Below are 26,863 nucleotides of genomic sequence, written 5' to 3' on the forward strand. Positions count from 1 at the left end.
TCTCCTCCAGATACCTAGACAAGATAACATGTAAAGAAAGATGGTCTGTTGTTTCAGTAACATGGAGCCAGGAGTGCGGAAGAAGATCAAGGAACTGTGGCAGTAAGTTTTATGTGACATCCCTGAGCTCCCATTAGTTATTCAACATGATTTAAACTTTGTGTTACGCACTATAGAAGTACAAACATACTGTAGTTAGTGGCGTCCCTCCCCGCTGTGATATCCGGTGTGGGGAGGGTAGTAGTGCGTGCGGCAAACCTGCGCACTGGAAAAGAGGGTGTGGTCTCGCATGTAGGGGGTGTAGCCTTGCGGGCTGAACCCCCGTTTTAGTCACTGCGAAGGTATTGGAGGAGCGGACTGCCCTCGGGGACCACTCTGTGTGCAGTGATGGCTGTCTCACTGTGTCAGGAGCCGAGTGCTGTACGTAATGCTACAGTGCAGCACCGAGCTCCTGTCACTGAGGAGGAGTCAGCACTTTGATGTTACCCCTCGGTGGGTAATACCCAGGTGCGGCCCGCACCCCTCCTTGTGAAGCTAGTGACTAAAATATAAACCAATTGACAAGTAGCTTGGATAAATCTATTTGAAGTTACAGTACACAATGAAAGCAAATGTTTAGCTTGCTACTATGGGCTACTCACATTTGAACTTTATGTGTAAATAATGTCCATTGTATTGTATTAGTGTCTGAGCGTTCATTTGAGGCCCTCAAATATATGCTCAGTTGGGAGTTTTCACTGCTTCATGTCCTATTGGACCAATCTTATTCTTTTGCTTTAGGTCTGGCGAATAGCAAGTTTTATTTCTTAATTGTTTTGTCTCAATTTATTAGTGAGATTAAGTGCAATGTGCCACTCTTTCACTTGTTAGAAAGTCACACATAAAGGCACAGGACAGGTGTTGCCAGGAGACCTGAAGCCTGTGAGGGCTATGACACATTGGTATACATACATCAGTGGTCTACCTATCAGTCCAAGGAAGGGCTTCTCCCCTGGGGTGGATGAGTCCTTCCCCTTTCCCCTGTCTGTTCTTAAACAGCCTTATATATGCTCTGAAAACTGGGCATTTTAAAACCGCTATAATGCTGCTCATTTGTAGCCACTATTACACTCCAGCTCCAAAAATATTTAATGCCCAGGTGCACAGCTCATAATGAATCCAAACATGTAAAATAAAGGACGGCATTCAAGGTCTTTTCTTTCAAGTAGATAATGTATTAAGACTACATCATGGTTATAATGCAATTTCCAGCGTTTCTGTGCAGCATGTTCTCCGTTTTCAAGGCACTGCACCCACAAACTTCAGTCTGTTTATTTATATGTCTGTGGGTGAATTGCCTTGAAAATGGTGCACATGCAGTGGTGGAATGAGGCTCCAAGGGCCACAGGGGAATGCAATAATAGAGGCCCACAATGGTGCATGTCTGGTCATTGGAGGGGTGTGGCCCACTAGATCTGGCAAAAATGTTGATCTAATTAATAGCACTTACACACACTAAAAATTACATAAATACTTAAAACTCAAATAATTCCGCAGATAAATTTGCTCCAATTATAGTTACAGGTTAGTATTTTATTAGATATAAATACACTTATGTGGTGTTAGGTCACTATATTTCCTAATGGGCTCTTGCAAAAATAACTTGCTGTCACTCAGCTGCTGGTATCTCCTTCCTATAATGCAACAATAATTTGTCAGCTATAGGAATGGGTAGTGTTGGGTATGGAGCAGTCAGAGAAGTGGCGTAGAGCGTTAGTGGTGAGAATGGAAGGGACCGGGGACTAATGCAGAGTGGTATCGGTGATTATAGAGGGGTCAGGGGGTAGAGCAGAGAGGTAGTGGTGAGTATGCAGGGGTCGGGGGTAGTTCAGACTGGTATCTGCAAGTATGGATGGGTCGGGCGTAGTGCAGAGTGGTATCGGTGATTATAGAGGGGTCCGGGGACTAGTGCAGAGTGGTATCGGTGATTATAGAGGGGTCAGGGGGTAGTGCAGAGTGGTATCGGTGATTATAGAGGGGTCAGGGGGTAGAGCAGAGAGGTAGTGGTGAGTATGCAGGGATCAGGGGTAGTTCAGACTGGTATCTGCAAGTATGGATGGGTCGGGGGTAGTGCAGAGTGGTATCGGTGATTATAGAGGGGTCAGGGGGTAGTGCAGAGTGGTATCGGTGATTATAGAGGGGTCAGGGGGTAGAGCAGAGAGGTAGTGGTGAGTATGCAGGGATCAGGGGTAGTTCAGACTGGTATCTGCAAGTATGGATGGGTCGGGGGTAGTGCAGAGTGGTATCGGTGATTATAGAGGGGTCAGGGGGTAGTGCAGAGTGGTATCGGTGATTATAGAGGGGTCGGGGTAGTGCAGAGTGGTATCGGTGATTATAGAGGGGTCAGGGGGTAGTGCAGAGTGGTATCGGTTATTATAGAGGGGTCAGGGGGTAGTGCAGAGTGGTATCGGTTATTATAGAGGGGTCAGGGGGTAGTGCAGAGTGGTATCGGTGATGACAGAGGGGTCAGGGGGTAGTGCAGAGTGGTATCGGTGATTATAGAGGGGTCACGGGGTAGTGCAGAGAGGTAGTGGTAAGAATGGAGGGGCCAGGAGGGTAGTGCAGAGAAGTAATGGTGAGTAAGGAATGGTCGTGGGGTAGTGTACAGTGGTAGTAGTGAATATGGAGATGTTGGGATAGTGATGGATGTAGGCGGCTGCATACAGACTTGGGGGCAGGCTGTGACGTCTGTACCTTTAGGTGCACATAAGTAACATGTATAATGGGTGATTTCACCATCAGCTTTCCCCCATGATGTCATGCAGCTAGTTGTGGTGGCAGTCAGAAGGCTGTGGGTACCTGCTATGCTCTGTTTGTGAGAGGGCAGCTGAGACTCCCTGGATCCACTTCCTTTTCTTTTCCTCCTCGAGATGGACCAGACTCCTCTGTGTCACGTGGTGTCTCAGGCTGTACTGTGCTCCTGCAGCAGCCTGGGCTCCAGCCTCCTTCCCCCACTGAGGGTGCGTGACGTCACAGGCACCACTGATTCCGGAAAATGGAATCAGTGGTGCAGGCGGTGCTCGCCAGAGAGAGCATTGGCACCCCCCCTTAGTTTTCAAATAGGGACATAAGACAATTGAAAATCTATAGAAAGAACTAAAGATCAGAGTTCATAGAAGAGGCCACGAAACCTTAAAGATTTTAGACTGTGCGAAAGAATGGACCAAAATCACACCTGAGCAATGCATGCAACTAGTTTCTCCATACAGGAGGCGTCTTTGAAGCTGTCATTACCAACAAAGGCTTTTGCACGAAGTATTAAATAAATTTTAGTAAGCGTCTTTAATACTTTTTCCCTGTGTCATTTCACATTATCACACACAACTTAATTTATGGACATCTGTGGTTTGACTTTCTTTGCATGTGTGGATTGCATGGGTTGTTGCTGACATGTGATGAACATTTCATTACAATAGTCCCATTACAAATATATTTACGAAAAATGTTGATGTGTTCAATACTTGTTTCACCGTGTGTGTGTACGTATGTATTTAAAAAAATATATAAAGATATATATTTTTTTTTAACAAATCTCCTGTGCCACAGATAATCCCCATTGTTACCTTACAATGTAAAATGCTGTATGTGTTTCAGAAATTACATGAAAGAAATTGAGATGAGGGAGACTTCTGTCCTGAACTTATCAGGTCAGTTTGCTGCAGATATTTCATTTTCTTATACTAAGATGATTTTATGCATTGTAATGATGTTACATCTATATGTGCAATATACTTTTTTTTTTTGTATTGAACAATTTTATTAATGTGTTTAGTTAAAATATTCATGCATCCATTTCTGTCTCAGAAACTCTGCAGCTTGTCTATATCATTATATTTCTTACATGGACTAACCTATACGTTGAGTCAGAGTGGCTAATGCTAAAGTTTACATCTGTAACAATCAAGCACCATTTATAACTCTTATCTTCATTAATAGTGGGAGCTAAGAACACAAGGCCTTAAGATGTATGAACTGGGATGGATATACTGCATTTACTGGGAAATGTATATAATATATTTTCTGGCAAACCATATAATGTGGAACTGGGGAATGTTAACTATATTGGAAGGAAATGGTTAATAGATGAGTGGATGTAGCTATGTAATAAATATAACATGCATAATGTTTCTAGGGGCAGAGTCAATTAGCCATGGTGTTAAGGAGTCAGGATACTGCCATACTTGGATGACCTCCTAATATTGGCGCAGTCTCGGCAGATGTTACAACGTCATCTCCAGCTGACCTTTGCCTGTCTACAGGACCACGGCTGGATAATCAATTGGAAAAAGTCTTCTCTTTCTCCGACTCTACAGATGGTACATCTGGGGGTGCCACTGGATTCTCTGGCTCAAAGGGTCTTTCTACCAGGAGACAAGATTTCTGCTCTGCAATTGCGGGTGTGCAAATTGCTCCACAATCGAAGAGTATCAGTTCACTCAGCAATGCAGGTCCTGGGGTCCATGGTATCCACCTTCGACATGGTGGCATAATGCCCAGTTCCATTCCAGACCCCTGTAGCGACAGATTCTGTCTCAGTGGGATGGTCGGTATAATCTGATAAGGTCTCAAATGATCCTCATCTCGCCAGAGGTTCAGCTCTCCCTCTCATGGTGGCTACAGACAGCCCATCTAAACAAGGGTCGCCCATTATGGATCCCAAATTGGGTTCTCCTCACCACGGACGTAATGGGGCGCGGTGACAGGTCATCGCACTTTTCAGGGAAGATGGACAGCTCAGGAAGGTCACCTGCCCATAAACATTTTGGAGCTTTGTGCAGTGCACAAGGCGCTCATTCTGGCACAGGACCTCCTTCAGAGCAGGCCGGTCCAGATTCAGTCTGACAACACGATCACAGTGGCCTACATTAACCATCAGGGGGCACACGAAGTATGGCAGCCATGAGGGAAGCGGCGAACATTCTGGTTTGGCCATAACGCCATCTTCCAGCAATCTGCAATATTCATCCCAGGAGTCCTCAACTGGGAAGCGGACTTCCTAAGTCTACAGGACATACATGCCGGAAAATGGGCTCTCCACCCGGACATCTTTCAGCTCCTAGTGGACAAGTCGGGATTACCGGACGTAGAGCGCATTGCATCACGTCACAACCACAAGGTCCCCAGGTACAGGCCCAGGACAAGAAACCCCTCAGCCGCCTACGTGGACACTCTGGCGGTCAGGTGGGATTTCAGGTTGCCATACCGGTTTCCTCCATTCTCCCTCCTACCAAGGGTCCTCAGAAAATCAAGCAAGAGGGCAGCAGGGTGATACTAATAGCTCCTGCTTGGCCCAGGCGACATCAGTTCACCGATCTGACATGTCTATCCATAGACAATCCACTTCCATTTCCTCTACGGCTGGATTTGTTAGGGCAGGGTCCCTGCCTACATCCGGACCTACCTCGTCTGGCTTTGACGGCATGGCTCTTGAGTCTTCCGTCTTAAAAGCCAAGGATTTTTTTACTTCTGTGATTCAGATGATGCTTAGGGCAAGAAAGCCTTTCTCTGCCCGCATCTATTACAGGATTTGGCATTCCTTTTTTCAATGGTGTTCCCACAGAAAGTACGACCCTAAAGTTTTCAGGCTCTCTCGAGTTCTTGCTCTTCTCCAGGCTGGACTAGACCTCGGTCTTCGCCTGGCTACCTTGAGAGTTCAGGTTTCTGCATTGTCAGTTTGGTTTCAGCGCAGAATTTCTCCTCTGCCGGATGTTAGAACATTTTTGCAGGGTGTTCCCCATCTTCAACCTCTGTTTGACCCTCTGGTGGCACAGTGGGAATTATCCTTGGTTCTCAGGGCGCTGCAGGCTCCTCCCTTTTGAGCCCTTTGACACAGTGGACCTGAAATGGTTGACAGCGAAGACGCTTTTTCTCCTCGCTATCTCCTCAGCTACTCAAAGTTTCTGATTTGGCAGCGCTTTCATGTCGCTCCCCATATTTGATTTTTCATCAGAATTGAGCTGTCTTCCGTACACGAGCGGGTTACATGCCGAAGGTGGTATCCAGTTTTCATATGAATGAAAAAAATTGTAATCCCGGCTTTTTAGTCTTCAGACCTTTCTACAGGTGAATTTGGGATTTGTAGTGTGTACAAAGCAATTATTGTATAGTACGATCTACATCTGGTGTTATCAGGATCTTTTTTGTCGACAAACCTGTTAGGTGTGTACCTAGCTTAACTGACTGAGATGTAGCTGAGCGTGTAATTCTGTATTAATTTCATGCCCCACTAAACTTCTAAAATTCCCCTGGAAAATACTGCCAACTGTTGCATGTACATGCATGGCCAAAAGTTTTGAGAATGACACAAGTATTGGCAATTTGCATATACTCTAGAATGTCATGATGAGTGATCAGATGAGGATGTAGTCCGGAAGCCGACGGTCTAAATGCAGACCGCCGGCTTCCAGACACTGTAATCCCGACTAGGGACGAATGACAGGCTGCTAAATCTAGACGCCTGTCATTTGACCGACGTTGGGAGACCCGCGCCCAGCATTCTGATCGAGCGGATGCCGGGCGCCGCAGCGGACAGCCGCGGGGGGGGAGGGTGGAGGGTTAGGTTTAGGGCTCCCGGGGGGGACTTGGGGTTAGGCACCCCTCCGGGAGGTTAGGGTTAGGCTAGGGGGAGGGAGGGTTAGGGTTAGGCACCCCCGGGGGGGAGGTTAGGGTTAGGCACCCCGGGGGGAGGTTAGGTTTAGGCAGCGGGGAAGGGGGGCTTAGGTTTAGGCACTTAGAGGGGGGGTTAGGGTTAGGCACCCTAAAGGAGGGTTAGGGGGTAGAATTAGATTAGTTTATACTTGCCTTTAGAATGATCGGGATTTCCTCCTTTGTCGGGCAGCCGCTGTCGAGATTTGTGGCCGGCGGTAATACATATCACACCCATCAGATGAATTGCAATTAATTGCAAAGTCCCTCTTTTCCATGACCATGAACTTAATCCCAAAAACAACATTTCCACTGCATTTCAGCCTTGCCACAAAAGGACCAGCTGACATCTTGTCAGTGATTCTCTCGTTAACACAGGTGACAGTGTTGACGAGGACAAGGCTTGGAGATCACTCTTATTGAGTTAGAATAACTAATTGGAAGCTTTAAAAGGAGGATTGAGTTTGATATCATTGTTCTTCCTCTGTTAACCTTGGGTACCTGCAAGGAAACATGTGCAGTCATCATTGCTTTGCACAAAAAGGGCTTCGCAGGCAAGTATACTGCTGCTAGTAAGATTGCACCTAAATCAACCATTTATCGGATCATCAAGAACTTGAAGGAGAGAGATTCAATAGTTGTGAAGAAGGCTTCAGGGCGCACAAGAACGTCCAGCAAGCGCCAGGGCCGTCTCTTAAAGTTGATTCAGTTGCGGCATCGGGGCACCACTAGTGCAGAGCTTGCTCAGGAATGGCAGCAGGCAGGTGTGAGTGCATCTTTACGCACAGTGAGGCAAAAACTTTTGGAGGATGGTCTGGTGTCAAGAAGGGTAGCAAAGAAGCCACTTTTTTCCAGGAAAAACATCAGGGACAGACTGTTATTCTGCAAAAGTTCAGGGATTGGAGACTGGGGAAAAGTTATTTTCTCTGATGAATCCCCTTTCAGATTGTTTGGGTCATCTGGAGAAGGAAAGGTAAGCGATACCATCAGTCCTGTGTCATGCCAACAGTAAAGCAACCTGAGATCATTCATGTGTGGTGTTGCTTCTCAGCCAAGGGAGTAGGCTTACTCACAATTTTGCCTAAGAACACAGCCATGAATAAAGAATGGTACCAAAACATCTTCCAAGAGCAACTTCTCCCAACCATCCAAGAACAGTTTAGTGACAAACAATGTCTTTTCCAGCATGATGGAGCACCTTGCCATAAGGCAAAAATGATAACTAAGTGGCTCAGGGAACAAAACATCGAAATTTTGGGTCCATGGCCAGGAAACTCCCCAGATCTTAATCCCATTGAGAACTTGTGGTCAATCCTCAAGAGGCGGGTGGACAAACAAAAAACCCACAAATTCTGATAAACTCCAAGCATTGATTAGGCAAGAATAGGCGGCCATCAGTCAGTATGTGGCCCAGAAGTTGATTGACAGCATGCCAGGGTGAATTGCAGAGGTCTTGAAAAAGAAGTGTCAACACTGCAAATATTGACTCTCTGCATAAACTTAATGTAATTGTCAATAAAAGCCTTTGGCAGTTATGAAATGCTTGTAATTTTACTTCAGTATACCATAGTAACATCTGACAAAAAGGACTAAAAAAACACTGAAGCAGCAAACTTTGTGAAAATCAATACTTATGTCATTCTCAAAACTTTTGGCCATGGCTGTATACTTGGATGCTTTGTCTGTACATTGATATTCAGAGTTGGACTAAGATATTCGCCCCTCCTAATTGTAGGACTCTTCCCAGCCCTACAGGCGCACATGATTTTGATAACATAAATTGCATCTTCTAGCTGATGTAGGCACTCTGTATCTAGTTCTCTATATACAGGCAATGCCTGGATGCTGTTCACCATTGCTTATAGTCCATAACACATGGTATAGATAATATTGTTTAAATATTGTCCTTCTAGAAATGTAATAGTCTTTTAATGTATTGCATTTTCATTTGTAATCATGTGTCTTTCATTTAATTAGATGTGTCTCTTACCCAGTTACTTATGGTTGAAAGTGAAGAGAAATTCAGAGCCTTGAAATCCATTGCTGAAAATTGTCTTGATCTTAACCCATTTGACACGCAAGAGATCCCAGCACAAGCCCGGACAAATTGGGGCAATAAGGTACAAACATGGAAATAACTTTATATTTTCTGTGAAGATGCATGTGCACACTTCCATTAGTGTGTATCTTGAGTTGCATATGTTTTTGAGGTATAAACATAGTTGCATCTGTAACAGGGGCAGAAATACAGGAGTCAATGGAAGTCTGTTGCCTCCAGGCTCCAGATCTGTAGCATACTTATTGCAATTATCTACTTGTAAAGTCACACCTGTCTTATAAAGCACAATGGTACACCTCCTAAAAGGCACATTAAAAGATAGGGGTGTGGCTAGTTTACATTTCTAGGGCTCTACTGTACTACACTTCAGCATAAACACCCTAGTCCCATCTCTCAATACCCAACCAAGGGGCCAAAAGTGCAGTTCAAGTGGTGCACATAATGTTACTTAAAATGAAAAGTTGCAATGCTTGTGCACCTTTAGAAGAGGCCTTTTATGTTTTTACTTGTTTTTCTAACTACCGCTATGGCCCCCATTTATTAACGAGTTTTCTCACCAAAACGAGTGATAAATTTCACTGTGTATGATAAATGGTGCTCCAGCCAATCAGTTCCCAACTGTCAACTGTTAGAAAAATGACAGTTGGGGGCTGATTGGCTGGAGCACCATTATCATACACAGTGAAATGTATCACCTCTTTGGTGATAACTCGTTAATAAATGAGGCCCACAATGTAAGCTACTGGTGTTGGCAATATATGAGAGAACCATTTCTTGAGGGTAATCTTTTCTTGTTATGTACTGTAAGTAAAGTTAACATATACAGCAAAAGTAAATTGTTTTCTGACATTAACTTATCAAGTATTTTATGATGGTATGATTAATATCACGTCAACTTAACAAGCAGACATTCTTGCTTTACCTTAATTTGTCTGTAGTATTCCAGTACTTTGAAACTCTTTAACGTGAGTGCTAAGGGTAACAAAAACATAAATTGGTTGACATAAAGTGACCTTATGTGCAAGCACTGCATTGGGATCAGGGCTAAAGTAGGTATATCATTTGAATATGCCTTAAATTAATATGTTCGTCATACACACTTCGTCTAGAATTTTTCATAGGTGACCAAATCACATAGAAAAAAAATTGGGATTTCTTGCATAGGGGACCATTCAATTTTTCTATCGAGCCCGATGTCTCGTCAAATGACGGGAGATTGGGGTAAGATATTTGGCTCAATTCAACGTGAATTGAATAGCGCCGGGAAGGATCTCCAGGAGCTATTCATTTCAGCGCACTGTTAAACCCGACTGAAGGATTTCTTCTCTCTCTGGGGTGCAAGCAGAAATCCGACAAAACTCCTGGTACAATGCTGTTTTCTGCCCTTAGCGTGGCGGAAACAGCATCGCAGCAGGCACTTAAGTCGGAGCATGCCGATTCTCGCGACTAAACACCATATTTAAGGTGCGAGAACAGGCATTCTCCAACATAACAGCGCGCTGAGTTGAATAGTTCCGGGAGCTGCTTCCTGGCGCTATTCAATTCGCATTGAATTGAGCCCATTTACTTGTTTTTGGGCGCCCATGCTTTTTTACGCATGTTGCGCCCAAATACGGTAGACTAGGGCTAGCCGCGTAAAATGTCTAAATCCGACTAAGGTCCTGGTTAGCGTACCCAAACAGAAGTTTGGGTGCCAAAAAAAAAATCTGGGCTTTTCGTACATTCTATTCACCACCTCAGGAGAGTGCAAGAAGAAATGTGTTCACCCGCGACATTCGCACCCGACCAAAGCAACAATTGAATTGCTTCATCGGGCGCCCATTAGTCACAGCCGCCGGTGAAAGCAATTGAATTACCCCCAAATAGTGTAGTTATGGGTATAGAGTGACAAAATCACATTTTACAAAAATAACTTGTTACTCACTGATATCGGGAGACATTACCTTTCACTTGACAGTTCAAAAGTTATTGTTTGGTGAAACCAAATAGACATTCTGTGTTCCCTTATTGTCATGTATCCCACTGGAGTCCATCAATACCCTTGTGTGTTACGTATGCTAAACAATCGGCTTTTATTATGTTTTTCAGAAGATTGCAAATACATTTTCTGTTCCTATCCATTTGTTGCTTATCCCTCCACATGAAGAATCCGCTCTGGAGCAAATGACAGGTACTGTACATTGTGCAAAGCATTGTCTATAGATGAAATTACTGAATATATGTATATATTCTAATGGTCGTATAATGTGCTGGAGGTCATGGTCTCTTCCATGTATCATCACTCAGCAGAGTGTGCCCTTGGTGTTAGATCATATGTTTACAAGGAGGAAGCACTTATAAGCTGGTGATATTGTATATGCAGATGGATAAGGCAAGTCTTTTTATGGTTTGTTTTCATAAATGGCTTCCTAGCCCACTCCCACTTATTCTGGAATTTTTCAGGAAAATACTTTATGAATATGTATCAACCTCTATTGTTCAGCACATTACTGTACTTACTACAGTATGTATTCCATTACATGCGATATATCACATTGTAAATGTGCAAACGAGATCTAAAATGACTGTATGAGTCATCTAAAAAAAACAATCTAAAATGAGTGTATGAAGCATCATTGATAAAGAACTGTTATTTTTCCAACAACTTGCTTTTAATAACTGCTATTAATAATCGGGTAACATTGGGCTGAAGCTATGCAGGAGCTAGCTACGTATTTACTGCAGTACCTGCAATAGTTTAAAGTACCTTTTGCTTCAATGTGGTTATTAATTAATTAATACAATTTGCACAAAATCATTAAACTATTGGATTGCATGTAAAATATATGCAATAGCAAAATTGTAGCTTTGTTTTCTTATTTTTCTCACCATGAAGTGCACCTGAATATGTTAGCAATGGTAATAAAATATACAAACCACTGAATTAGGGCTGGTATGGGCATATGGAAGATGCTCAGTGGCGGAACTCCCGGAGACAATGGAGTAATTTGCCGCCAGGCTCCAGCCCTTAAGGGGGCACCTGGCTCCATTGTCCCCCGGGCTGTTACGGGCACTGCTATGGAGATGGAGCGCCACTGATCGGCGCTCCACCTCCAGCGGCGTCAATACGGGGGGGTGCACCCCCTATTTACCGGGCGCCCGCTGAGTGTGTTACCAGCGGGCACCCGGCTCCTTCTTTCCCCTCGGAGGAACGGAGCTCACTCCTGAGCTCCGCTTCCGGGTCCCGCAATGCACTTTGGGAGTGACGTCATGACGTCACGTCCATAGTTCCGAGGAGCGGGCGCCGGGGACGGAAGGCAGCAGCACTAGAGCGGGGTTTCAGGTAAGTATTGGAGTTATTTTTGTATGTGTGTGCGCTCGCGGGGAGGGCTCACTACAGGGAGCATTGTTGGGGGCTCATTACTGGGGGCTCACTACAGGGGGCATTACTGGGGGCTCACTACAGGGGGCATTACTGGGAGCACTACAGGGAGCATTATGGGGGCTTACTACAGGGAGCATTGCGGGGGCTTTCTACACGGGGTATTACTGGGGGCTTACTACAGGGGGCATTACTGGGGGCTTACTACAGGGGGCATTATAGGGGCTTACTACTGGGAGCTTACTACAGGGGGCTTACTACTGGGGGCACTACAGGGGGCTTACTACTGGGGGCAATACAGGGGCCTTTACTACTGGGGGCACTACAGGGGCCTTTACTACTGGGGGCACTACAGGGGCCTTTACTATTGGGGGCACTACAGGGGCCCTTACTACTGGGGCACTGCAAAGGGGGACCACTACTGAAGGTACTGCATAGGGGGAACATTACTGTGGGGCACTACATAGGCGGCACTACATAGGGGGACCTCTACAGAGGGCACTGCACAGGGGGACCACTACTGGGGGAACTGTATAGGGGGGCAGCAGCTGGGGCTGGCATAGGTGCTGGGGGTCGTGGTACATTTTAATTTGTGTGGGGCACCAACATTTATCTTGCCTCCGGGCACCTGGGATGAAGTTACGCCACTGAAGATGCTTTTAGTGTTGAGTAAGTTGTAAATGTGAGTTTTGTAGACTAGTTGAAGTAATCCTAATTTCCAGAACTTTCAGTAGTTTTCCGCCCTAGTGGTAATGGCAATATGTACATTGTTTATATGTGTTTCCTGTATGGTGCTTTTACACCCTGATCAAACTATTGAGGAATGCACATTGTAATAATAATAGACCTGTACCAAACAATTCCTGTGAAGCTTTGGTCACTAGTCCATTATTGTCACAAAAGCTTAAAGCCATTTCTCACTATATTTTGGTCTTTCAAGTAGAAAAATGTCGGCACTCTCTGATATAATAAGTAATGTATCTCTGTGTTTCAGAGTTCAGAAATGACATTCATCTCACCAGTGATGTCGGTGCTTCTTCTGACCGAATTCATTCGTGTAAGTTTTATTTAAGATGTCCAAAGTCCTTTAAAATTATGTAGTGAGAACACTGTGTTCTAATTCAGTGATCTCTTTTGTGCCATATCCTCAAGAGTCTAATTATAGTGTTTGTCACACATTGCAATGTACATTATTGTTCACTTAGCTGTCTGTATACTAAAATTGCATTTTTGGTAACCTTAGAAGTAAATTTAATGTGCTTGTGATGCTTTTATGGTAACACCTCATGGGGACACCAACTGCAAAGGATCTGCTTAACGGTAAGTTCTTACTTGGAGATGTGTATATTTTCGTCATTGCACAGTATGGTGCATGAGAAAAAATGTAGCATGTTATTGCAATTGGCATTGACCAGTGTAAAAGTAGAATTGTGGAGCTCAGTTTTTCCTGCAGTGTCTAGGGGGTATATTTACGAAGTGCGGGTTTTTAGAAGTGGAGATGTTGTCCATAGCAACCAATCAGCTTGAACTTAAAATTTATCTAGCACCTTCTGTAAGATAATAGTTAGAATATGATTGGTTGCTATGGGCAAAATCTCCACTTCTAAAAACATGCACCTTCGTAAATATACCCCTAGGAGTCTATGGAAGAACAGCACCTAATATGTTTGCTTTTGTTATATGCAAAGGATACAGTTGCAGGGAATTAGATTCTATTCCAATAATTCCCAGGTAACAAATCCTGCCTGACTTTGATCTTTCAGCAAAACTCGTTGATTATTAGGCTTCACCCAATATTACACACAACATTTTATATATTCATACTAATCTTCAACAGGTTGTCTGAGGCTCATGAATCAAAACAGGATAGCTTAATATTAAAAAGCTTCGCACTTCAGTTTGATGATTTACTCTTGAAACAAACGCTGAGGTCAGGTCTTTTATTAATTGTGCCAGATTGAGGTGTATGAGTGACCCTTTGGACTATCACCTTTTCTTTCCCATTTGAAAAAAATGTTGAACTACTTTCTTTTATTGTAGATGACGTGGTATCAGGCCACACTACTGCATGTCCAGCAAATCGCTCACAAGTTCCCAGGTTTTGACGACTATTGCACCTGCTATGGCAGCACACCCTGCCATACTGACGTAGGCACTTTTGTGAATGATTGGTAGGCGACCTGCTTCTATATACACTGAAGTGGCAAAAGTCATGGGATAGATGCCTAGTATCGTGTAGGACCCCCTGTAGCACTGTGAAGTGTGCAGTAACTCGACGTGGCATCGATTCCTCAAATAGACGTAAGACCTCTGGAGAGATTTGTTTTTTTATTTATTAACAGTTTCTTTTATAGCGCAGCATATTCCATTGCGCTTTACTATTGTAACATTAATATAACAAAACTGGGTAATAACAGACAGATATATAGGTAGGAAGGCCCTGCTCGCAAGCTTACAATCTATAGGAGATGTTGACCCATGCTGTCTGAATAGCTTCCCATAGCTCCCTAATATTTGTAGTTGCAGGATCACGCAGGGTGCGAATGGACCTCTCCATCACGTCCCATAAATTCTCAATTGAGTTCATGTCGGTCGAATATGGCGGCCACGACATTCGTCCAGAATGTTCCTCAAACCAATTCTGGACAACTTGGGACCGATGGCATGTTGCATTATCCTGCTGAATATTCCATCGTTGTAAAGGTACTTGAAGTCAATGAAGGACTGCAAATGGTCATCCAACAATGCAGGGTACATTACTGAGCAGCTAACCCGCCTCTCTATGAAACCAACACCCAAGTTACTAGTCAATGATGTGTTCAGTCCGACCAGCGGACGGACCCAACCCATGCCACTTCAACACACCCCACACCATTATGGAATCACCACCAGACTGCATGGTGCCTTGATGATAACTGGGGTCCATGGCCTCATGGGATCTGCGCCAAACCCGTACCCTACTATCAGTCCGAAACAATTGGAACCATGACATATCGGACTACACCACGTTGCCAGTCTTCCAGGGTCCAATTAGTACCGTGACGAGCCCAGATGAAGTGCAGTGTCCGGTGTCTCAGTGTTAACAGGGACACCCTGGTAGGTCTTCTGCTTCCATATCCCATGGAAGCTAACGTTGCACTGACCTGCTGGATGTGTGTCTGGCACCTCCTGCATTGAATGTGGATGTGATTTTGAGCCAGTGTTGCTTGTCTGTTACCAGGGAAAATTCTAGCCATACGCAACTAGTTACGACCGTTAAGCACCCATGCTCGGCCACTGCGCTGTCCACGTTGAGTGGTAATGCCTTCCATGAGGTATTCCCGGTACATACGTTACACCTTAAATCGAAGTATATTGATGTCCGCACAACTTCGGAAATGGGATGTCTCATCTGTCAGGCACACACTATCATGCCCCGTTCAGGCTCCGATAATTCAAGTCACCTTGCCATGAGCAGCCTAGCCGGTGTTCAAACTGACTCCGATTACAACTGATGCAGATCTGGACATTTTCAAGACGTTACAATACAGTGACGCCACCTTCCATTACCTTTATATACCGATATCCCATGACTTTTGGCACTTAGTGCAGGGCTTGACATATTTTTCTGAAACCTAGGAGCCAGGATGAAAGTGTAGGAGCCAGACCCCCCCTTCCCCCGGGGCAGCATTACTGAGCACCTACGCCCCAGGCAACCAACCTCCATGGCTACACCACTAACGGGGTATCCCAGGTAAACCACCCTCCCACAGCCACATTATTGAGCAGCTAATCCGCCTCTCTATGAAACCAACCCCCAGAAAGACCACCCCTCCGCAGCAAAAAAACCCCGGCCAAGCAAAGCCACCGCCGGCAGTGGCCGAACTAGAGAGTGGTGGGCCCAGATGCAAGAATATGCTTCGGGCACCCCTATGCAGTTCCCCCAGTAGTGGTCCCCCTATGCAGTTCCGCCAGTAGTGGTCCCCCTATGCAATGCCCCCAGTAGTAGTCACCCCTCTGCAGTGCCCCCAGTAGTAGTCACCCCTCTGCAGTGCCCCCAGTAGTAGTCCCCACTATGCATTGCCCTTAGTAGCACCCTCCTATACAGTGCCCTAGTAACACCCCCCCTTATACAGTGCCCCAGTAGCGTCCACACCCCACCGTACAGTGCCCCCAGTAGCGGCCATCCACCCATGCATTCTCCCCAGTAGCGGCCACCCCCCTATGCAGTGCCCCCAGTAGTGGTCCCCATATATAGTGCCCCATTGGTGGTCCCCCAATGTAGTGCCCCTTTAATCAGTGCCCCCAGAAGTGGTCCCCCCTATGCATTGCCCCCAGTAGTAGTCCCCCCTATACAGTGCCCCCAGTAGTAATCCTCCTTATGTAGTGACCCCTGTAGTAGTCCCCACTATGCATTGCCCCTAGTAGTGGCCCCACCCTGTACAGTGCCCCAGTAGCGGCCACTTCCACCTATGCAGTGTCCCCACAATGTCCCCAGTAGCGGCCACCCCACCTATGCAGTGCCCCTTAACAAAAAAAAAAAAAAAACGCAACTTACCTGATCCACGCTTCTGCCGACGACCGCTGCTGTCCGATCCTCCTGGCCGTTCTGCACTATGGGAGAGATGTCATAAGAGTTGTATGTTAATGCCATCGCATTTGTGTATGCAGCTGTTATGCGAAAATTTTCAAATGTCGCAGGCATCTGGAGATGTATTGAGATGCTAACCTGCAGCTTTACAAATCCAAGCAACTGTGTAAAATGTTGCAGCATCTGTGCACAAAGACGCAGCATCGGTCGTGGTTCATTCGATTGTCACAGTACTGAGTAAGCCTATGGTCCTGCAGATTGGGCGTGAGACACCGGAGCCATTCGCAGGCTGTGACAAGCCCCCGAAACTGTTGCGACAGGCCTGCGTTTTTTGCTGCCACTCCCCTCTATCTCACCCAAACGCTCCATGACTGTAAATCATACTGTGGGTGAATAGTTACTGTGGGCAACTCCGGTAATGGCCCTTGACACAAGCGCAGTACGAATTAGCGGCATGCACAGTTTGCCGATTATCGCTCATCTGCGAAAACATTGGCATTGCGTACAACTCTGACACAGGCCCTTCCATTTTTGTCTGACCCTACTTGTTATGTGCCTTTTAAATGCTGGTGTTTATTGACAATGGGTCTGGGTGTGACAATGTTGGATGTTTCCCTCTGACATTTGTTCTGTGACCCTGTCTCACTCGGACTTGCTTCTGCAGATCTTTGTTGTGGAGATTTGTTTTTGTTACACACTTTTTCAAAACATGCTTTTATAGAGCAACTATCCATAGGGATCCACTGTTCCCTTGAGCTTAGTTTGTGTTTATATATACATCCACAATGTTCTATATTTTTCTGTCTCTATGCTACCAGTACATGTGCAGTTGCCCAAACAGGCACAATACAGTAGATACTGATTATTTTAGAAGAAACATTTATCCAAAGATTTTTTTTTTTTTTATACTGATGTAAAATAGACACGTCCATCTGTAGTGTGGCAGCAGTCATGTCTGAGCTGGGTACTGTTCATGCAGTAATGATTTTTGGCCAAACTGATTTTTCTCCTTTAAATATTATTGTGCCCCTCCTTACAATAGCACGTTGGTGGGGTCCCTTCCTTGAGAGCCTAACCATTTGCAGTGTATATCAGCGTTAAGGTGACCAAGTAGCCATCACTAATGATTTGATCTCCAGAGCAGGAACGATACATCGCTGTTTCCCAAACGTAATAGCTTATGAGGCACTGGCGCATTTATAGCAACATAGGCGTTGGGTTTAAAGCACCAAAACCATGTCGGTTGTGCCTTAAAGCGAATTGCTGTTTTAAATCTTGCAGCTATCTCACCAACATCGCACCGTGCCCATAAATCACAATTGATTACATTTACGCTTGCATCTGTATGTAACAGCCATCACTTAAGTTCTAATAAAAGGAACAGAGGGATGGTTTGGATACATTAGTATTTGGAGACAATGTGATCAAATCTGAGTATAGTTTAAATGTATGGATAAAATGTACACTTTTAGAATATGTAGTTGATTAGTAGATTGTGGACACACTTGTGCACATTATATATATTTGATTATTTTATTGTCTGAGATGCTTCTCTACATATGTCCGTTTTCTCTCTGTTGCAAACATTAGACACTTAATACTAACACTAACAGTTTAGTGCATAGCCTAGGTAAATTGAAAATTGTATATTAAAGTGAGACAGTCACCTAGCTGCTATGTAAGTCTGTTTGTAGAAACCCAGATGACCTACTCTATTCATACAACAGGCAAATATGTTCATGTTACATTGTTTCTGTAACATGCTAAACTTTAAAGCATCTTACATACTTATTTTGTTTAATGCTCATGTCCCTTTAAACAGTAAAATGTGATTTTGCAAGTTCATCAAATGACTGTGAAAAAGGAGTACACTATTAGCTGCAATGTTTCATAACTTCACAAGCCTTGCCGTGTCTGGTTATATCATGAATTGCTCTGTGTCTAATACATGGAAAAAAAAGCGGGACCACAATTATTCATAGACACCACTGTCCATCGTGAAGAAAAGCTACGGTACTCTGTATTACTAATGTGAGCCCATTTGGATTTGCTCTCTGGGAGCGCTATACAGAAAGTGTGATGTCACTGGTGATGGTTACACACATTCCACCATGGAAATGTTAATTGTACCCCTTTTAGTATATAGTAATGTATTTTGCTGATCCAATGTTTGCATTAAACACCACTGAACTTCTTTTTTTTTTTTATACTTTTTATCATTCATTTTTGTTTTACTTTTGATTCACTTTCATCTGGTTGTAGCCCAACCATACAGCATAGCAACATCAACAGTGTCCGAGGAGCCGATGGATGATGGTCCAAGTAGCCAGTCTGGAAACCCCTGGAACCAGCTGCAACCACTTTGTATAAGTGTAGCCACATGCTCTGGTGAGTAGGTCAGAGACAGGAGCACACCAGTCATAAACAGCTGCTTTACATGGAAGAGCTTTAATTAGTTTACATTAAGATATACAAAAAGTTTCATGAACACCCGATTTTCTGCCATATGGATGCTACATACACTCCTCCTAAATACTTTGTGCTGCTGTGAGCATATTGATAATTTGATTGGCTACTGTTTGTTTTATCCCAGCCCACCTCATACCTGGGGACATGCAGACAAGCAGAAAATGGAGATTAAATACAAAAAGATGCTTTGACCATAAAAACAGTATCATGTTATTCTTAAATCTAGTAAAAATGTAACCATTGGTAAAGTACATTAACATAAAACTGCACGTACCATTAGTGGTTTGTTGCGCATAATACAAACACAGATATCTGTATTTAAAGTTTAAAGAAACATGCAAATTCGATTCTGGCTACATGATACAAAAAATAATTTACTGTACATATTAATGAAATATTGATATTTGTTAACTTGTGTTACCTTGTTTTACAAACAATAAGACAGGTTTATTTTTTTTTATCCTCAAAAAACAAACAAACCAGGTAGCCAACTTCTTATGACCATAAGGGTGACCATAAAAGTGCCATCATTATTGTTACAAATAATCAAGATGATATAAAAAGCAAAACAATGGATTAGTAAATAACACATCTGTTTGAGAGGACACGTTCAGTTTCCTGACACACGGGATGCCGGCGCTTAGAATACCGGTGCTGGCATCCCGTCACCTGTCAGAATCCCGGCGCTGGCATTCCAAGATAAGTAGCGGGGTTGGGGGGAGGGTTAGGTTCAGGCATCAGGGAGTGTTATGAGAGGGAGAGGGTTAGGATACCTACCGACAAGTATCTGTATCCTCACACTGTCGGGATGCCGGCGTCAGGATTTTGACCACCGGGATTCCGGGCGCTGGCATCCCGTACCCATTCTTTCTTTCAGTACTGACCCTTTTTCTACTGGCACCTCCCTTATGATATGGCATTAAGACTAATTATCAAGGCTGCATATAATTCTATCTTGTAATATTTGAACTTATGATTATTACATTCAATTGTCATATTAGATCAGTATGAATGTTTGCAGCAAGTTGTTGTATTTTACAACTGTAAATGTAGGAATCAAAGACCTGGAAGTTAATACCATGCATTTGTTAACACTTTAAAATGGACAATACTAATGTTAACATTTAAAATTATTGTTTATGGTGGGTTTTTTTGTGTATACATTATCATTGTATTACTGATTTCATGCTGTTACAGATTCCCAACCAGGGATTTCACGACCAGTTGCCCAGCGCAATGGTGAGGAGGATCTTGTTGCAAGTCCAGACAGCAGCACTCCAGATATATTTATGTCCCACCTAGATGTGTCTGCAATTGACTTCACTGAAAGCCAGAATGAGATTTCTTCCCTGACTTTTTCAGAAACCTGTAAGAACCCTCAGCCACCTGAGCCCAAAATCCCTGCACAGACAGCGCAAAGCAACGATTCCAGTAGTAACTCTGGTCTGTGTAGCAAAAGTAGACTTTCAGACACCAACCAGGCATCTCTCATCATGATACCTCTTACTCAGGACTCACAATCAGATTGCTCAAATCGGATATCCAGCTCCCCACAGAGCAGTTTTACTATGGGCAGCAAAGCTCAGATATGTCCAGTTTTGTCTCATAGTTCACAAAGTGAGAACAGATCTAGAATAAAGATAGAACATATCTTACCAAACCATGACAGTAACTTGGAAATGTATTCACTGAGAAGAAGGAAAGTATTGAAGAGGAAGCATTCTTCTGATGATTCAGAGAGCACACTTTCTGACTTGGAGCAACAGATACCTATATGTGTAGACTGGACAAATTGTGTTACTACAGTGACCGATACGGACAATCAAGTGCAGACTGCACGCGATAAGCAATTAGAGGACAGACATAGAACAGGGCCTATTTCTAATCTGGAAGAGGAGCAAGTTGTCACCATGGCTGGCGCAGGAAGTCCCAGAATCTGTGGAAAAATTACAGCCAAAAAGTGTGTAATGTCAAGCAAACCTAGTTTAGAGTTTGTGGTCAAACAAAAAGTGCTGGCAACCAAAGGCTCAGAGAGTATTCTGTCCTCAGCAGAGAGACCAACAACAAGCAGGGCCAAACCAAAAGAAGCATCTTCCATTGCAACATTTGGCCAATCCTCTACTTCCCAGGGCAAAGAGAAAAGCACAGTAACTGTCATAGAACGCAGAAGAAATAAAATGGTGAGAAATTCTGCAATGATGTGTAGTTGCAGCAATCTGGTACACTAATCATATCTTATAGATGTCATGTCCTAGCCATTACTTAATGGGAGATGTATCAATCCTTCAATAGAGAGAAAGTGGAGGTTTATCATAGCAACTAGTCAGCATCTAGCTGTCATTTATCTAGCACAGTCTATAAAGTGTTGCAAAGCTTAAATGCTTTACAAAAGTCATTTTGTGTTGTAAGATTTCAGTGCCACTTCTCTCTATAGTTACACTTATTAGTGTGTGGGCTGCCAGGCTGATTGTTTGCACGGTGTAAACTTTTCAACAAAGCATTTCTTAAATATTGAATTAGATTGCATCTTCTCAGTAAGGAAATGTCTAGAAATTCTGCAAAATCAGGTAAATTTAGCTTTACAGTACTGACTTATCTAAGATGCAATATTATTCAAAGTCTATACGCCCTTTTTAAATTGCAATTTCTCCTTCATCCACTAGGGGACACTGGAGTTCAAGACAGGGTATAGATGGTGGTAGAGTAGAGCCTAGCACTTTAAATAATTTAGAAGTGTGATTGGCTCCTCCCCCTCTATGCCTCATCAGCCCCGGTTTAGTAAATGTGCCCGAGAGAGCCGGTAGCACATCGGGCTGTCTCCAGCCTTTTCATATATTTTATTTTTAAATTTTTTTTTTTTTTTTTTTTTTTATAAACAAGCATGGGGGTAGTTACTGGCAGCTATTTGTTGCTGCGCTGTTGCCTGTAAGAAGCACCGTCGCCGGTTTTTGCACTCCCCCCAAGAGAAAGCGCGGCTTATTGTTACCGCGCCAATGCATGTGTAGAGAAGCACCTTCGCCGGCTTATGCACTGAGCCTGCTGTGGTTGCCGCGCCGGTGCTTGTAAGAGAAGCACCGGAACCGGATCACTATTTGTGTTCGCTCCCCCCAAGCAGCCAGGAAAAGCACCTGTCTGCCTTTTCCAGCCAGTGTTAGAAACAGCACACTGGCTGGATGCTAGGGTATCGCCCCGCAGGTGCATTCGGGGGGTTCCGCTAACAACTTGACACGCAGCCGTCCATGCGGCATCTTTACTAATGGAGCTCCCCGAGGTCAGTCGGCAGACTGATCTCCCAAAGAGCGCGCGCAGCACTTGTTCCTGCACCTACTCAATGAGGTCGCCGGTTCAGATGCCCTGTCAGGTTTCCCTTTAGGAGGGGAGTCGGCACCTGGAGGGTGCCCCACTCCATAGGGGGAGTCAGCAGCCCTGCTGTGTTTTAAGAAAGATGAAATATTACAGTACAGGGGTCTGATTTTGCCCTTCTATGCATATATGGGTATATTTGTATATTTGGTATAACATTTGCAGTCAAGGGGTCAGGACTTGCGCTCGCCCGAAAGGGTGTGTGGCCTGATTGTAAAGGGGGCCTGGTTTGATGACACCCCCCCCGTTTACATCACTAATGGGGCGTGCCCAGAATCTCCGAGATGCTGGGATGCCCCCGGGCTTCACCCGTACTGTGAATAGATGCTGTGTGCACAGCATCTATTCTCGCTCTGCATACACGCTGCTCTGCATATGCTGTATGCTTCCCCCAACTTCCCCCCCACCGCGGGACACTGCGGCCCGCGGGCGGGACAGTGGGACAGTCCCAGAAAAACTGGACTATATATACAGTGTATGTATATGTGTGTGTATGTGTATATATATATATATATATATATATATATATATATATATAATGTGTATACAATGTATGCCATATAAAATATCTAATGTGCCCGCTTTGGCAGCAAATGTGCTGAAATTAAATACATAGGAACGATTAGCCTCCAGTGTGTATGCGCATATATATGTAATCCTCCCCAATATAGGTATATATATTTATATACTATGTAATATATATATGTGCTTGCTTCGGCAACACATATACAAAAAGGATGGTACAATGGCACGTGCCGTTAAGTCCTGCCGCGGGGACAGCCCAGGCTGCGGGTTCGATTCCCTCCCCTGCTTCACATGCTCCAGTGGACTTTGGGAGCATCCTGTATTTTAATAAACTTGGGAGGTATGCATATGTGTATTTTTTGTGCTCACTGCAGCAGCACAGGCTGTTTTTGTCTCCTGGGTTATATAACTCAGTGTACAATAGTTCAGTATATGCGCTAAAGCCTATGTTCTACAACCCGGTGTTGATAGCGCTACAGGGACATAGTTAGCACTGTGGTTAGCCCTACTAGCCTCATACTGTGTGGGATTAAATACCAACTTGTTTGCTATTTATATGTCGCAGGCTGGCATGGTGGAAAAACCCGTGCCTTAGTCATGCGTCTGGTAAAGCCTCAAATGCGGGTTCATTTCCTGCCCCTATGCTGTAGCAGAAAGCTGTCCACACACTGCACATGAGCTGTCTCTCTGTGTGGAGGTAAGCCACATGTGTATACTGTATATATTTGTATTTTAAACTAAGCTCTGCTTTATAACTTACTGTATACATGTCCAGAGTGAACTCTGAATCAGGGCCGTCCCTCCTTCATTTTGGAGCGACCTCCTGGCCGCTCACATAGCTGTGGGTGACCACCCACAGCTATAGCGAGCGGCCATGATGATGGTCAAGACCATCGCGACCATCAGGCTTGCGACAAGACCCTGCGGTAGGGTCTCGCTGCCGCAAGCCCAGGGGTGCTTTTGGCTCTATCAGAGCCAAAAGCACTCCCACTGACATCACTAGTGATGCCCTTCTGCTCCACGGGAGGTTTCTGTCCTCCCTGAGCTCGCCTTAGGACACCTGCGTTACGGTTTGACAGGTGTACTGCCCCAGTCAAACTCCCCACCTGCCACTGTCCCCGGAGCGGGTTTCTAGTGATGTCAGTGGGGCCGGGCCCCAGACGGTAGGCGTTCCCATGGGAACGTCTCCGTCTGGGTAGGCACGCCCACCAAAGGGGCGTGCTGTCAATCACCATCGACAGCACGCCCCCTTTGGTGCGAGACCCATAACGACGGCTTGGCCGTCGTTATTCGGGTCTCGCGCATGCGCACGACGGAGCCGGCTAGGAGCCGGCATGCGCACTTGGGCACCATCGACACGCTTGCGAGCGCTCAGCGCTCGCGAGCGGGTCTGAATCAGGCCCTCTGTCATTGCCTCAAACAAGGTCTTGGGTCAGTTCCTTCCATGGCTAGCTAACTATTGCTCATGTTCTACTTGAAATTATTATCGTCACCTATTATTCTTTTATGTGGGTAGGTGTATGCATATATAGATATATATGTACAATGTATCGCTTCTTGTCCTTACCCTATATATTGTATCATTATAGGTATACCTATAATGCCACAGTCTTTAGGTGTACCTATAATTCCAAAATTTATTATAACTGGTTAGTACTCGGAGTGGATGCCACCTGGGACCAGGAGTTATAGGTTATGTACCTATATATTTATTCTTGGGTGCTCGCTTCGGCAGCACAAAAATGTTTTCTTTGGAAAGCTGGGTTCTAATTTCCAGTATACAATTTATTAGGTGGCTCTATAGACTAGTGTCCTGTTATACAACTTATATTGTTATTTATAACTACACTCCAGTGGCACACTTGACAGCGCCCGGTAAGTACTTCAATTACCGATGCACAAAATATAAGACACTAAGAATGCAATATTTTAAGTTCTATATAATCATGCTTATCTCCTGGTGCAGGAGTGTGACAGGTAGACTTACTCTGTTGGCGCTAACTCTTCCTTTCAAAGAGATTGACTTCCCATGCAACTATGTTTATGCAGTGTGTACGTGGGTGTCTATACTAATATATTCCCATTCCTTGTATGAATATTTTCTAATAAGTGGGAAAACCTGTTTCCACCCTAACTGGGGTTGTGACTACAGATCTATCCCTTCTTTTATTGGGATAACAAACGCATTCTATGTCTATGTACAGGTAACCTTCTCTGTATAAATTCCGGTATCATTTGTCGCAGACTGACCAAGTTATCGGAGTAAGATGACTCTCTAAAGCAGTACATTCCTATCAGAACATAATTTCCAACAGACTACAGGTACTGCTCCTATGGGCAGGAGGGCCGCCCGCCGATAAAGGCACGGTCAGGCCTGGGTTGTATTATCTTGGTTGGCATCAAGTAAATCCTTGACTTTGCGGTTCAATTTTATTGTTTGTTTCAAAATAGACGATGCTCCTATTAATGCAACCTGACATTACATAGCCGTTATTCTCCCTTCTGCACCCTAGCTGCAGTCCTAGCAGCCATCCGCTCTTTTCTTGTACCCATTCCTATCAGTTGGCCCTACACTTTAGATTAGTGACAATATTCTACAAAAATCTGTTGGGGTTCTGGACTGTGGTGCATCTATGGGCTAATGCACAACCTTACATTAAGGTGTGACAGTCACTATGTTCCACGCAGGAGGCCTGGTTGGTTTTCCTGTGTACTATCTGTTGATACTTTAATTACACTGTCAGGTACTTAAGGGTACCTTCAGGGGTTGTTCTAGTGCTCTAGCCTTGCTTTTGGGGGGCTTCCCCATATTGGTAGCTCGCTCTCCCTGTATGGCTATTGCATCTGTGATTTTTGACTGCTAGGGTATCTTAGTTGTTTTCCAGCTATGTTCGTGCCAACAGCTGGTACTGACTACGCACTCCCATCACGTTGGAAGTTGATTTTGTTTGAGGTTTGTTGCTGTGGTTTTCTTTTCAACTGCAGGGTTCCAGTTGCTGTTTTATCCCTCTGTTTCCAGAATGGGTTATCTGATGTTTGAACCTCTGAAAGGAGTTGTATTCTCTCAACGCCACATCTGCCTCATGCCCAGTGGGATCTCCACTCTTTGGAGACTTCTATGATTTAACCCTTCCACTGGTTGACAACCCTGTAATTAGTTGGGCCTCCACAATAGTCTGGGTCGACTGTTCGGCCGTGGCTTGGCCTCCACGTATACTCTTTGTTAGAGAAGTCTGTAGACAGCTCAGCTCTGTATCTGTGTTCTCTTGTTACCACCCTTATTCTCTGGATACTTTTTGGGACTCTCTGCTACCAACGGTCCTGGTTGGTCTGTTTTCAGCTGAGATTACGTTTTTCTGACACTTCTCGTGCTGTTGTTCACTAGATAGCTGTTTTGTGCCATTCGACATACACTGTATGTGGGGAAGTTTCTGTGTTTGTTCAGCGAGGAGTTTTGCTTGTCTCCTGTGGTCTACGTCGCTTGTCCTCAGCCCTTGCTTTTCACTTGGGCCTCCGGCTCTTGGTGGTCGCTGTTTCGGTTTGCCCGCGGGGTCGGTAAGTTCTCATCGCTTCCAACCCGGGAGGTTAGCTTTGGGACATCCCCACTGTCTTGAACTCCAGTGTCCCCAAGTGGATGAAGGAGAAGACAGGATTTTGGTACTTACTGATAAATCCCTTTCTCTGATTCCACAGGGGACACTGGACGCCAGCCCATCGCTGCGTTCCTGCCATTTTGATTGGTTTATTATATGGTTGTGTGACTCCATGGGTTCCCTGCAGTTGTTTACTGGATACTGTAAAGTGATACTGGAAAGTTGATACTTATTTAAAA

The 26,863-nt window shown here is 44.5% G+C and overlaps 1 protein-coding gene across 5 annotated transcripts in view; it reads left to right on the top strand.

The window, feature by feature from the left end:
• The window catches only part of ACD (ACD shelterin complex subunit and telomerase recruitment factor), a 69,761-nt gene that overhangs the window by 33,709 nt on the left and 9,189 nt on the right, over window positions 1–26,863 (top strand). For 4 of the 5 annotated variants that reach the window (XM_088471708.1, XM_088471711.1, XM_088471709.1 and 1 more), the window contains 7 exons: window positions 58–102; window positions 3,634–3,686; window positions 8,662–8,804; window positions 10,832–10,913; window positions 13,099–13,161; window positions 18,937–19,062; window positions 20,341–21,323. In XM_088471708.1, the coding sequence (XP_088327834.1) occupies window positions 58–102; window positions 3,634–3,686; window positions 8,662–8,804; window positions 10,832–10,913; window positions 13,099–13,161; window positions 18,937–19,062; window positions 20,341–21,323 (1,495 nt within the window). The remainder of the gene's footprint in view (window positions 1–57; window positions 103–3,633; window positions 3,687–8,661; window positions 8,805–10,831; window positions 10,914–13,098; window positions 13,162–18,936; window positions 19,063–20,340; window positions 21,324–26,863) is intronic. The other variant, XM_088471710.1, reaches the window with a different exon arrangement.

The sequence above is a fragment of the Taudactylus pleione genome, unplaced genomic scaffold (assembly GCF_031769625.1).
Source record: "Taudactylus pleione unplaced genomic scaffold, aTauple2 ptg000116l, whole genome shotgun sequence".
Classification (NCBI taxonomy): Eukaryota; Metazoa; Chordata; class Amphibia; order Anura; family Myobatrachidae; genus Taudactylus; species Taudactylus pleione.